This window comes from Carcharodon carcharias, chromosome 10, assembly GCF_017639515.1.
Source record: "Carcharodon carcharias isolate sCarCar2 chromosome 10, sCarCar2.pri, whole genome shotgun sequence".
Classification (NCBI taxonomy): domain Eukaryota; kingdom Metazoa; phylum Chordata; class Chondrichthyes; order Lamniformes; family Lamnidae; genus Carcharodon; species Carcharodon carcharias.
The window spans coordinates 150936271-150951098 of record NC_054476.1 but is presented as its reverse complement, the minus strand read 5'-3'; the positions used below and the strand labels follow the sequence as shown (position 1 = coordinate 150951098).

Genomic DNA, 14828 nt, shown 5'->3' with positions numbered 1-14828 from the left:
GGGCTGAATGGCCTCCTTCTGTGATGTAACATTCTCTGATTCTACATCCTCTCAATCCCATGTTCCTGCTCTATCACAACTCAGACTTCACCTAAAATCCTGTATTAAATCACACAGATCCAAAATAAACTATCTTTTTTTAGCAGTGGCACTAGGGAGTGAGGGTCTATCTTATACTTTGCTGTGTTGTTGATCTCCTGGGGGATAACAACTTGGAGATCAAACACTGCTGCTCAGGGAAGGAGGATTTTTCCCCCCATTCACAGCTAGGGCAGCATTTGTTGCCTATCCCTAATTGCCCTTGTTCAGGGGGCATTTAAGAGTCAACCACATTATTGTGGACCTGGAGTCACATGTAGGCCAGACCAGGTAAGGAGACCAAATGGTTTCATGGTCATCATTAGACTTTTAATTCCAGGTTTTTCCATCTGCCATGGGTGGGATATGAACCTGGGTCCCCAGAGCATTATCCTGCTATTACTAGTCAAGTGACAATGTCACTACACCACCACCCTCCCCTGGGGGAGGGAATTGGAGGGAAAAGCATTATCAGACCATTTTTATATTTTCCTCTCTTAAATTGCTTCAATTGCTATATTTTCCTTTCCTGTTCACAGGGACAATCGATAAAGTTCAACTTGGATCTCAGGCCATCATAGATTATATTATATACATAACATACAGGGTAAGCATGAGGATTCTGCACAAGTACAGTACTTACATGCCGAATGCGTGTTTGACTAAAGAATAACAATTTTAATATAAGAGGGAACAAAATCACTCTTAGTATCAGGAAAAAAACTCAAGTTTTTTGGCTGTTATTTGTAGCTACAGCCTCTCATTCCTCCCATCATCCCAGTGAACCTGCAATGCCCTTTTTGTGGCTCTAATACGAGGTGTCCAGACTGCATGCAATATTTCAGTTGTGACCTATCCAATATCTTGTAGAAATTGGACACCAATCCCCAGCTTTTATGTAAAAATCTTATTTGCCTTTTTATGGCCGTTTCTCACTTTAGGCCCTCATTTTAAAGAACAAAGAACAAAGAAAAGTACAGCACAGGAACAGGCCCTTCGGCCCTCCAAGCCTGCACCGATCATATTGCCCGTCAACTAAAACTTTTTGCACTTCCGGGGTCCATATCCCTCTGTTCCCATCCTATTCATGTATTTGTCAAGCTGCCTCTTAAACACCACTATCATACCTGCTTCCACCACCTCCTCTGGTGGCGAATTCCAGACACTCACTACCCTCTGCGTAAAAAACTTGCCCCGCTCATCTCCTCTATAGTTTTCTCCTCTCACCTTAAATCTATGTCCCCTAGTAATTGACTCTTCCATCCTGGGAAAAAGCTTCTGACTATCTACTCTGTCCATGCCACTCATAATTTTGTAAACTTCTATCAGGTCGCCCCTCAATCTCCGTCGCACTAGTGAGAACAATCCAAGTTTCTCCAACCTCTCCTCATAGCTACTAACCTCCAGACCAGGCAGCATCCTGGTAAATCTCCTCTGCACCCTTTCCAATGCCTCCATATCCTTCTGGTAATGTGGTGACCGGAATTGCACACAATATTCCAAGTGTGGCCTAACCAAGGTTCTATACAGCTGCAGCATGACTTCCCAGCTTTTATACCCAATACCCCTGCGAATGAAGGCAAGCATGCCATATGCCTTCCTGACTACCTTATCCACCTGCGTTGCCCCTTTCAGTGACCTGTGGACCTGTACACCCAGATCCCTCTGCCCGTCGATGCACTTAAGCGTTCTGCCATTTACTGTATAATTCCTGCCTGTATTAGACCTTCCAAAATGCATTATCTCGCATTTGTCCAGATTAAACTCCATCTGCCATTTCTCCACCCAAGTCTCCAACTGATCTATATCCCATTGTATCCTTTGACAATCTTCTTCACTATCTGCAACTCCTCCAACCTTAGTGTCATCTGCAAACTTACTAATTAACCCAGTTACATTTTCCTCCAAATCACTTATGTATACCACAAACAGCAAAGGTCCCAGCACTGATCCCTGCGGAACTCCACTAGTCACAGCTCTCCATGCAGAAAAGCACCCTTCCACTGCTACCCTCTGTCTTCTACAATCAAGCCAATTCTGTATCCATCTTGCCAGCTCACCTCTGATCCCGTGCGACTTTACCTTCTGTACCAGACTGCCATGAGGGACCTTGTCAAAGGCCTAACTGAAATCCATGTATATAACGTCCACTGCCCTTCCATCATCAATCGTATTTGTCATTTCCTCAAAAAACTTGATCAAGTTAGTGAGACACGACCTCCCCTTCACAAAACCATGCTGCCTCTCACTAATACGCCCATTTGCTTCCAATTTGTAGTAAATCCTGTCACGAAGAATCTTCTCCAATAATTTCCCTACCACTGACCTAAGGCTCACCGGCTTGTAATTTCCTGGATTATCCCTGCTACTCTTCTTAAACAATGGAACAACGTTGGCCATTCTCCAGTCCTCTGGGACCTCACCCGTAGTCAGTGAGGATACAAAGATTTCTATCAAGGCCCCAGCAATCTCCTCCCTTGCCTCCCTCAGTACTCTGGGGTAGATCCCATCTGGCCCTGGGGACTTATACACCTTAATATTCTTCAAGACGCCTAACACCTCCTTTTTTGATCTCAACATGATCCAGGCTATCTTCACACTCTTCCCTAGACAAATCGACCGCTAAGTCCTTCTCTTTGGTGAATACTGATGAGAAGTATTCATTTAGTATCTCTCCCATTTCCACTGGCTCCACACACAGATTCCCACCTCTATCCCTGAGTGGGCTTACCCTTTCCCTGGCTACCCTCTTGCTTTTTACATATGTATAAAAGGCCTTGGGATTTTCCTTAATCCTGGTTGCCAGTGACTTTTCATGACCCCCTTTAGCCCTCCTGACTCTTTGCTAAGTTTCTTCCTATTTTCTTTATTTTCTCCAGGCCTTCATCTGTTCCCAGCTTTCTTGCCCTTACGAATGCTTCCCTTTTCTTTTTGACCAATCTCACAATATCCTTCGTTATCCAAGGTTCCTGAAACTTGCCATGCTTATCCTTCATCCTAGCAGGAACATACTGAATTCTTATCAACTGACGTTTGAAAGCCCCCCACATGTCAGTTATTGATTTGCCTCCAGTCTAGATTCCTCAGTTCCTGCCTAATATTGTTATAATTAGCCTTCCCCCAATTAAGCACCTTAACCCGAGGACTCCTGTTATCCTTATCCACCAGTACCTTGAAACTTACTGAATTATGGTCACTTTTCCCGAAATGCTCCCCTACTGAAACTTCGACTGCCTGGCCGGGTTCATTCCCTAATACCAGGTCCAGTATTGCCCCTTCCCTAGTTGGACTATCTACATATTGTCTCAGGAAGCCCTCCTGGATGCACCTTACAGATTCTGCACCATCCAAACCCCTAGCACTAAGTGATTCCCAGTCAATATAGGGAAAGTTAAAATCACCCACCACAACAACCCTATTGCTTTTACATCTTTCCAAAATCTGCCTACATAACCATTCTTCAATCTCCCGCCAGCAATTGGGAGGCCTATAGTAAACCCCCAACGTTATGACTGCACCCTTCCTATTCCGGAGCTCTACCCATATTGCCTCTCTGCATGAGCCCACCGAGGTGTCCTCCTGTCGTACAGCACCCCGAGACCTCTCAGTTCCTCCAACGTGTTAACAATTTGACCATATAGTATTTTTAAAAATTATTATTCATTCATGGGATGTGGGCATCGCTGTCTACGCCAGCATTTATTGCCCACCCCTAACTGCCCTTGTTTAGAGGGCATTTAAGAGTCAACCACATTGCTGTGGGTCTGGAGTCACATGTAGGCCAGACCAGGTAAGAACAGCAGATTTCCTTCCCTAAAGGACATTAGTAATATAGTAGCATAAAGGACTTTCACTGATGATTTTGCAAAATGGACTTACCATCAGGTTTCTTGGTATTAAGCTGCATTTCCCACCTATCTATCACTCACTAACCTGCTTACATACCTCATGCTGTTCGAGTGATGAAAATCGAGGGTGAGAAACCAGCCAGAATTAGAGGAGCACAGAGATCTGGGAGGGTTATGGAGCTGGAGATAGGATACTGAGATAGGGAGGGGTGATGCCATGAAGGGATTGTATTGAGTATCAGAAGGCAATTTGGTGGCAGGGATAGAGATCGAGGGAAAAGAAGGAATTAATGTAATTAGGAACAGAAACTTTCATTCATAATATTCCTTCCAGAGAGCCGGAGGGTGATGAAGGGGGTGGGGTTGGGGGGTGGTGAATAACGAGGTTAATTGTAAAACCAACCACTTCCCAACTGAGATCAGGTAACTCAGCACAAAGGAGGGACTGAACTTCTGACCTTCATGCTCGGTTTGGCGATATATCCACCCACAGCTATGTTGATGGAGCAGTTACTTTCAGTAAGAGATTAATTTGAGACAGTGTTTATCTTCTTTCTCCTGCAGGTTCCTCTGGGATACAGTGTGGCTGCATCTGTTCTTGTGGGTAATGCACTGGGTGCCAGTAGTCCAGAGCAGGCTCTAAACTCTGCTAAAGCTGCCCTGTGTTGCATTGGTGAGTCCAATAGTTTAAGCTCATTGACTAAAACTGTAGTTATTTAAACAATGTGTCCCTCACAACCTCTCCAAGGTTCTCCCCTTTTAAACCCTCCTGAGGGGTTTGACTCCGTATTAGGATACAACTTCCTGGGTCACAACATCCTCCATAAAATTCCCAATTGGTCATTCTTTGTTAATGAGCCTGGACAGTAATTGTTGACAGGTTATTTGGCCACATGAGATACGTCACATAAGAACATAACTTAAGAAATAGGAGCACGAGTAGGCCATTCGGCCCCTCGAGCCTGCTCCATGGCTGATTTGATTGTGGCCTTGACTCCACTTTCTTGCCTTCCTTCTCCCCACCCTCCACCTTCCCCCCCCCCGCCGCCCCCCACCCCCACCCCAACTCCCCATTACCCTTGACTTTCTTGTGGATCAAAACCCTGTCTAACTCAGCCTTGAATACATTCAATAACCCAGGCTCAACTGCTCACTGGGGGAGGGAATTCTAAATATTAATGACCCTCAGAGGAGAAATCCCTCCTTTTAAATGTCTTAAATGGGAGACCCCTACTTTGAAACTGTAACCCCCTAGTTCCAGGTTTTTCTAAGAGGGGAAATATCCTCTCAGCATCCACCCTGTCTACTTCCCTATTATAGCAGAAGGATAGCAAATGCCAAGCTGCCCAAATCCCAGAGGGAAACTTGAAGCAGCTGCCACAACTGTTTGCAATTTATATTTATTTTGAGACACGGGCTTTGAATTCAGTAAAAAGAAGGCCATCAAGTCTTATAGGTTTCTTACAAAACTAAATTAAATCTTTATTAAATAAAAAAATTATTTCAAGCACATAATGATGTATACAAATTACTACTACAATAACCTCTAGTTCCTCTTATTAATCTAACTCCCAGTTACACGTCCGTTAAGACACATAGATTTTAAAAGACCAAGACAAAGTAACACGATTCTCTGGCCAGTCGAATTCAAAGTGAGATTTTCTCAGCTTCGGCTCCTTGTAGACAGCAGCTTGAGGCTTAGATGCTGGAGCCTTTTCACACTTGTTTTAGATTTTAGAAGGCCTTTCCTTGCACACAGCCTTCTCTCCATTACACATATTCCCACCTTTGAATGCAAATTCCCATTGTTTCACTATGTCTTTGGATTTTGCCTCTCTAATAATAAAAATCTATCATGGTACCAATTTTACTAGTAATCTTTGGGAAAAATAAACACACTGTTTCTTAACTTCTCCTGGCTAAGAGAAACATTTCACCCCCTCTTTTGAATTCAAGCTAGTCTGGTTTATTTAAACATGCAAATGTTCCCTTTACACCTCACATTCTAAAACTTCCCCCATGTTTACCTACTTAACATTTCAAACCTAGTTTATCTTCTGATACATCAAAGCCTTCAGACCAGCTGCCTTTAATTCAATTAAGTCCCACACACAAACAGACCCATAGACACAGACCCCGCTATTACTCTACTTTATAGTAAATTCCAATAACATTATGAAAAGTATTATATCTTCCTGACATCTCCCTCCTTATTAAAAAAAGAACCGTCATGCTTTAAAAAGATGGCTTCATTTTCTGAATTCATCTTACATTACCTCCCATACTTGTTACACTATTACATTACCAGATGCATGTATTAACAAAACAACATATATATATCATTGGTATCAACAGAAGTCATTCCAGTCCAGTGTGCAAGCTTTAAATGTCCAATTTTTCTTTTAAGCTTCAAACTCTTGACAATGCATCTGCAATCAGATTTTTTCATCCCATCATATATATAATCAGTAGATTAAATAGTTACAGTAATAAACTTAATCTGAATAACCTTGCACTTCTGTCTTGAAATTTGTCCAGAAACTTTAAAGGATTGTGATATAAGCTATTGTTTCTGACGAATTGTTTGCCACATAAATCTCAAAATGCTGCAACACTAGCACCAAACCCAAAGTTTCCTTTTCGATCATTGAATGTCTTCTCTGTTGTACACTCATCTTCCATGAAAAATACCCTATTGGTCTTTCAATTCCAGCGTCATCTTCTTATACCACCCCAATGCCTATGCCGCTTACGTCAACTGCCAACTCAAATTGCTTGGCATACTTGGGTACTGCCATATCTGATGTCATAGTTAATACAGTTTTCAAACTGTCAAATGCCTTCTGACATTCCTATGTCCATTGAACATCATGTTCTTTTTTAATAGTTCAGTGAATGGAGCAACCACACTATTAACATTTGATACAAATTTCTGATAAAACCCACTCATGCCCAGAAATCTCAAAACTTCTCATTTTGTTGTAGGCTTGGGGAAATCCACGATAACCTTGACTTTCACATCACTCGGAGCCACCTTACCATGTACAATGATATGGCCTAGATACATAATTTGCACTTTTACAAATTCACTTTTAGCCAAGTTCACCGCCAAATTAGTTTCTTGTAATTGAGGAAATAATTCTTCCAGCTGTTGTAAATGCTCCTCTCACATCTGACTGAAAACTATCAAGTTGTCAATATAAACAGCACAATTGCTCAGACCTACAATTACATTGTTTGCCAGTCGTTGAAAAGTGGCAGATGCATTTTTCATTCCAAATAGCATGGCAGGGTAGGGAGCGAGCCAAATTCTTAAGTTGAATCCAGGAGAACTGTTTTAGCCAGTACATAGAAAGCCCAACAAAGGAGGGGGCAGTCCTGGACCTAATATTCAGAAATGAGCCCAGGCAGGTGGAAGGTGTATCAGGAGGGGAGCATTTTGGAGATAGTGACCATAACTCAGTTAGATTTAGGATAGTTATAGAAAAGGATAAGGTTGGGCCAGGAATAAAAGCTCTAAACTGGGGAAAGGCTAATTTAATTAAGATAAAATATGATTTGGCGTAAGTGGACTGGGAGCAGCTACTTGCAGATAAAACTGTATCAGAGCAGTGGGAGGCATTCAAGGAGGAAATAGCGAGAGTACAGGGCAAATATGTTCCCATAAAGACAAAGGGGGGGTTTCAAGTGAGGAAAATCCTGGACATAAAGGTTAGGATTAAGAAAGAAAATGAAGCTTATGGCAGATACTGAGGGCTCAAAAAGGCAGAGTCCCTAGAGAAGTATAAAAAGTGCAGGGAGGAACTTAAATTAGGAAAGCTAAGAGAGTACATGAGAAAGCATTGGTGGGTAGAGGGTGGTGAGAGTTTGGACCTCATTGCCTGAAATGGTAGTTGAGTCAAAAACCCTTGTAACATTTAAGAAGTATTTAGATATTCACTTGCATTGCCATAGCCTCCAGGGCTATGGGCCAAGCATTGGAAAATGGGATTAGTGCAGTCAGATCTTTGTTGACCAGCGAGGACATGATGGGCCGAATGGTCTCCTTCTGTGCTCTATGAATCAAGGTTTAACATCTGAGTGACATGAGCGTTGCTGATCATAACAAGGGGCCATAGGCAAGGACACATTCTTGGGAGTTTATTTACTGTAGTGAACGTTATGTATAAGTGACCAACACCCATGCCCACGCTGTGCAACTGTACCTTCCTAACTCTACCGCCAAACCTTGGTGCTCCCCAGATATCTACAGCAGAGGTAGAGGCAGCCTGCTGACTGCTACACCCTGTTGTCTATAATGACTTCAGAGGGTGTCTTCTGGAAGGCCGAGGCCCGGAGGGCTGCATTGGGTGTCCTGCTGTGGCCCAGCTCCACCCTCCTTGACCTGTGGAGCTGGAGCAGCTGGGGTCACAGGAAGAGGGAATTTGGATCGGCCAGACATTCCCAAAGTCAGCTGGCTGGATGGCCCCAGGATGTTGAGCTGCTGGTCCTCCCCACTGTGGGTGCCCGATGGCCCCGAGTTGACTCCTTGAGGAGAAGGGGAAGCTGGAACGAGATTGAACAGCCCAGCACCCCTCTTACATTGACACTGTTGGAAGCCAACTATGGAGACAGCAATGGAGTTCGGCCCACGCAGCAGTGCAGGACCAATGTCCTGGAGCAAGGTCACCATGGCAGCTGCCATCCTCCCAGTGTTGATCCTGGTGCATCGGCTTGCCAACGCTATCAACTCAGACTGAAGGTGGACGGACTCCTCCATTGCCCCTTGCAATTGAAGGAATGCACCAGACATCCCTTCCTGATGATCCCGTGATTGGCTTTGCAGCTTCACCAATTGACTGAGAATCGAGTCCAGAGGCTCATCAGCTGACTCGGACTCAGCAGATTCCTTGCCTCCAGCAGTCCTCCGAGTGCCGGTGACCAAGGATGTCCCTGCCTCCGCCTGTTGTGGGACAGTCCATGTGCTACGCTCAACAGCTTGTGATCCCGAGACTGCTCTGCATCTAGGTCCCATTGAAGTGTGTGTCACCACACTGATGGAGTGTGTGGGTGAGCGCCATGATGGGTCTTCAATGGTGCTGCCTTCAGGGTCCTCATCCGAGGTGCTCTCGGCACTGGGGTCATGGACAAGGTTGCCTGAGGGTGATGTGTCAGATGTGCCTAGGACAGAAAGTGGAGATTATTAGTGCCTGGTAGCCACGTTGAACACAGAACAGGACTCAGAGTAGCATTGAGAGAGGGATGATCTGGCGTAGGATCCTCACATGGGTGTTCTCTGTTGACTTCACCATCGACACAGGAACGGTCCATGTCCTCTCCGGCCACCTCCAATGCGCGACTCTCAAACGGAGTTAGGACCTTGATGTTCAGCACTCCACTCCAGGCCTGGGACCTCTCCTGTTGATTGTACGTGATCTTGTGCATAAAGACAGATGGATAGAGTGTGAGCAAGGTACATGCCAGGCCAAATGAGAAGGATGTCAGGCTTGCGTGTTTACTGAATGGAGCCATGGGATGAGGAGGCAGTCTCCAGAGGAGATGAGGTCGGATGGAGATGTGAGGGCGTGTGTGAGAGAGTGAGCGGTGATGTCCCTTGAGCTGGCAGTGAGTGAGATGCCAGTGAATGTGTGATAGCCTGGTGAGTGGATGAGTTGAGATTGATGAGATGGTTGACTTACCCTGGCGGCACGGATGAGATCATTCATCTGTTTTCTGCACTGGATAGCCAACCTCTTGTGTGCAGCATTGGCACTGACCACCTCTTCCTCCACCTCCCAAGCCGGAGTGGTGAGACTGATGGCCCTCCTGCAGCCAGGGCAGGGGGTAGAGGACATCACAGCAGGCCTTCATGGCATCCAGAAGGCATCCCGGGGTGTGTCACTGAATTGGGGGAGGCTGCACTCTTCTTGGCTTTCGGGGCATGTCTTCACCAAAGCAGTCCTGGGCTGCAAGCATTGAGAAGGACTGCGCACGGCTGCAGTTTAAATTTGGTGCCTGGCACAATGAAGTGGTGGGATAACAACGTGGCAGGCCAGTCAGAGGCCGACCACCAGCAATCTGGCAGGTTTCCCGTTTCTGCATAATTTATGAGGCGGGAAGGGGGTGATACTGCGTGCGGTGGCTACAATGTCTTTTCTCACAGAGAAAAAAACAAAAAAACTGCGGATGCTGGAAATCCAAAACAAAAACAGAATTACCTGGAAAAACTCAGCAGGTCTGGCAGCATCGGCGGAGAAGAAAAGAGTTGACGTTTCGAGTCCTCATGACCCTTCGACAGAACTTGCGTTTGAGTCTTGGACTCGAACGCAAGTTCTGTCGAAGGGTCATGAGGACTCGAAACGTCAACTCTTTTCTTCTCCGCCGATGCTGCCAGACCTGCTGACTTTTTCCAGGTAATTCTGTTTTTGTTTACGTCTTTTCTCACGCCCGCTACCGCAATTAGTGCAAATCTGGGGTGATTGCGCCATAAACGTCCTGCTATTACCTTCTTAATAAAGGATTCTAGCATTTTCCGAATGACAGATGTCCGGCTAACTGGCCTAGAGTTTCCTGCTTTCTGTCCCACTCCTTTCTTGAACCGTGGTCTTACATTTACAGTTTTCCACTTCACTGGGACCTTTCCAGCATCCAAGAAGATTACAACCAATGTATCCACCATCTCTGCAGCCATTTCTTTTAAGACCCGAGGATGCAGAGCATCTAGTCCAGGGGGCTTGTTAGCCTCACGTTCCATTAGTTTTCCCATTACTTCTTAACTAGTGAAAGTGATTGTCTTATGCTCCCCCCCCTCACTTTTGCCCTTGCTTTTCTGCTATTCCTAGGGTATTTTTTGCGACTCCTAGTCCTGTGAAGACAGATACAAAATACTTGTTCAAAGTGTCTGCCTCTTGTTTTCCCATTATTAACTGCCGGTCTAATCCTCTAAGGGACCAATGCTCAGTTTAGCTACTCTTTTCCCTTTTATATACTTGTAGGTGCTTTTACTGTCTGTTTTTATATTTCTTGCTGGTTTTCTCTTATACTCCAATTTTACTCTCTTTATTGCTTTTTTAGCTATCCTTTGCTGGTTTCTAAAATCTTCCTAATCTTCTGGCCCACCACTAATCTTCATAGCATTGCGTATCTTTTCCTTCAATTTGATACTGCCCTTATTGTTCTTAGTTAGTCACAGTTGGTGCATCCTTCTGTAGATTCTTTCTTCCTCAAAAGAATATATCTTTGCTGAGAGTTATGGAATATCTCCTTAAATATCTGTCACTGCTTCTCTTCCATCTTCCCTTTCAATCTATTTATTCTGCCACTTTAACCAACTCTGTTTTCACACCCTTGTAATTGCCTTTATTTAAGTTTATGATACTAGACATGGGCCCCATTTCTAAACCTCTAACTGAATGTGAAATTCCATCATGTTATGATCACTCTTGCCTGGAGGATCCTTTACTATGAGGTCTTGAATTAATCATGTCTCAGTGCACATTATTAAGTGCAAACTCATTATCCCAGTTGAGCTTGATTCTGTTCTAACTTGATGTCTACACACAAGACACTTGGCACTAGTGTTTTTAAAATTCCATTAGTTTTTGGGATGTGATGGTCCCAGAAATGTTGTATTATTGCGTATGCCTAGTAGCCCTGAGAAGGTGATGGTGATGGGTCTCCTTCAAGATTCTCTGTTACCGTCACGGTGCTGGTACTTCCGCTCTGGTGTTAGCCAGGAATTCCAGGGGAAGAATTTTCTGCCTGTTGGGTGGGCGATGTGGGAGCGGGCAAGGGTGGGCCCGGACCCAATCGCCACCCGCAATCGGTCCACACCACCGTTTTACATGAGTGGGCCAATTAAGGCCTGCCCAGCGTGAATCGCGGCTCCCGAGGACAGCGGAAGTGGGCGGGCGGCGGTGGGACTGCAATGACCACCGAGTCCAATGGCAACCCAGCGGCCAGTTTTAAAAAGTTGCTGCAGCCTTTCAAAGGCTGCGAATCATGGCCAGTGGAAGGGCTCCCCAGAGCGCTGTTGGTGAGCAGGCCAGGCAGGAGGGTAGGGCAGGGGGCACTGTGCCCCTCGTTTTTCTGATGAATGCCTTGCTGCCCTCCTCAAGGAGATGGCAGCACAGTGGGAGGTCCCGGTACCCCAGGACAGGAGGAGGAGGCCCCACCCCCACCCCAACATAACCAAACGTGCCTGGGAGGAGGTGGCGGAGGTGCTGCATCCAGTGTCGCAAGCACTTCAACACTGTTGCGCTCAGGAAGGGTGTGTACCAGGTCGGCATTGGTTACTTAACCCAACAGGTAGGCTTTCCCCGGTGGTGCCTCCCAACCCCTCAACAACCCCCCCCAAACACCACCAAGTCTGAGTGTAGTGACTGCATTGAATCATTGACGACATGTGTCCTTCATTGGGTGGGCCAGCAGATATTGCTCATGCCACGGTCACCCTTGAGAGGGTGGTGATAAGATGGGTTCTGCCCCCGCAGCACGTGGTACACAGACCCACATGACTGTTTTGGGGTAACCTGGAGGAGCTGCACCTGGGCGCAGTGCTGGAACTCCAGGACATGTCCAAGTCAGGGTGATGAGATGCTGGGAGGGGAGCATCCAGGTGGCGGGGCACTGATCGATCGGCTGCCCTCTATGCTCCACGTGCTTGCGCCTCCTCGTTATGGAAGGTTGGACCATGTGGTGCCGAATGTGATGTAGGCAGCATTAGGCCAAGGAGGTGGGGGCTTGGGGGGACAGGCCTAGCATCTTTGTATGAATGTTCGGCAGCAGTGGGGTGAGGAGGCACTGGAACCCTTCAATGTCCCACTCTGGTTGGGGTGGGCCGTCTGCGAAGAGAGTCCAGGTACAAGTAGCACAAATCAATGCTCTTCTCTCCTTTTCAGGAGAATACACATGATGCTGCCGAGTGGGTGAGGACTGGTGGCAGCCTGGCACAGTTAGCCATTCCCAAGCAGGAGGCCCTAGATCTGGAGAGGTGCCATGTGCCCAGGTCCACCGGTGTCAGTGAGGCTGGGGTGCCACGGTCAGGTATGTTTGCCCAGCAGTGAGGTCACCATTGTTCTCCCAACAGCCAGGCCAGTGCTGAATGTTCAGTGATTGAAGTTTGCAACATGGCTTGACCATTGTTTATGGAAGGATGAGCGCATAATGATCCGGGGGACAGGGATGCACATTGACATTGTCTCCACGTTAACTGATCCAATGTCCTTGTTCTTCCTTTCAGCATCAGTGGAGCAGGGCTGGGAGGAGGAGCAGCTGAGGCCCCCTCTCACACCTGAGGGCCCTGAAGCCTCACCAGTGTCACACTATCTCTGCTAGGCAGGCACCAGCACAGATACTAGCACCTCGGTGGGAATTAGACCATCAGCTAGTGTCCCTGGGCACAGTGGTGAGGGCACATCACAGTCACTGGAGGAGCTGGCAGAGACAGAGAGTGCCTATGGCAACAGCAGTCAGAGGACTGCAGGAGACCAGGCACATGCTCAGTTGGTGGTTAACGATGTGCCTCTGGAGTTGTCCGCAATGCAGCAAACACTGGAAAAGCGGCCAAGTGTGCGGGAGCATCTGCTGGAGATACATGAGGCTATGCTTGGCTTGGTGTCCATGGTGGAGGAGTCTACGCGGACGCTTGCCAAAGCAATGAGCCTCATGGACGAGCGCCATGTGTCCTCCACGGAGAGAGTGGCGACTCTCGTGGAGAGGCTTCTCCAGGAGACCCATCAGAACTTCCTGGGAATGCACTCTGACCAGGAAGCCCTCACATCGGCATTGACCTCAGCTGGTCATTGCCAATGTGGGAGATGGTCTGGGCACCAAGTTTACCAGCTCAGTGCCCATCCATCCACAGTGAGCAGGGAGGTCCGAAATGACCTCACGTTGGCACAGCAGCTGCCTGTTGTCTCTGTGGGCTCTTCTCAGGGCGCTCCAGATGAGGGCGGCAGATCCTCCGCCCCTATCCCAGTGACCGTATCACCCAGTGAGGCTGCGGTGACTGGGGAGATGGCAGCTGTAGAACTGGCAGTTCCCTCCTAGGCGGGGTCAGCACAGTCTCCAAGGGTCAGAGGACGACCGCCAAGGTCATTGAGGCCAACAGGACAGCAGAATGGGCAGGCTGTCTCAGATGCCACTCCCAGTGAGGGGTCAGCACCAAGACGTAGCACCCGAAAACATAAACGTAAGGCACCTTAGGCACACCACGGGTTTATTGCTGGTGCTCTTGTGTTGACCCGAGATGAGGTCTTTGTGAGATGGTGTGATTTTTAACACCTTTGTCATTTTGTTTTCTTAAGTTCCTTTGGTTGTAATATTAAATTCAGACATGACACCATGGCTGAGGGTCCCTCTTTTCTTCTGCAGTTGGACAGTTTATTGACAAGGCCCTTAGTTAACGTTCCTATCCAGGCAGATTTTACACTTAGGTATTGAGCATGGAGCCTACAGCCCAGGCTTGTCCTGAAGGTCCATATGTGGTATGCTACCTGAAGGTTCATTGGATTAAAGCATCCTGGGTGTCCCTGCCTCCCTGGAGTATGCCCAGGTCAGTGTCTACCCTCTCAGCATTTCCCTGTGTGTGCTCATCCTCAGATTCACCACTGGACTCATTGTGTGCAGCCGCAGCCACTGCGTCTACGTCTTCATCGTCCACTGTGTCCCCCCTTTCCAACGCAAGATTGTGGAGAGCACAGCATGCAACCACTATCACTGAGACACGATCTGGGGGGTACTGGAGTGCGCCCTGAGCAGTCCAGGCATTGGAAGCGCATCTTGAGAAGACTGGAGGCTCTCTCCACCACAGCCCTTGTGGTGCCCTGGCTCCTATTGTAGCGCTCCTTAGCTTCTGTTCTTGGATGGTGGAGAGGCGTCATGAGCCACCTTCTGAGGGAATAGCCCTTGTCACCCGACAGC

At 47.1% G+C, this 14828-nt stretch overlaps 1 protein-coding gene across 1 annotated transcript in view; it reads left to right on the top strand.

Annotated features, from left to right (window-relative positions):
* Positions 1–14828, top strand: part of LOC121282897 (multidrug and toxin extrusion protein 1-like) — a 48272-nt gene that overhangs the window by 27267 nt on the left and 6177 nt on the right. Inside the window, exons 10-11 of the mRNA XM_041196707.1 lie at positions 618–685; positions 4491–4599. Of these exons, the coding sequence (XP_041052641.1) occupies positions 618–685; positions 4491–4599 (177 nt within the window). The remainder of the gene's footprint in view (positions 1–617; positions 686–4490; positions 4600–14828) is intronic.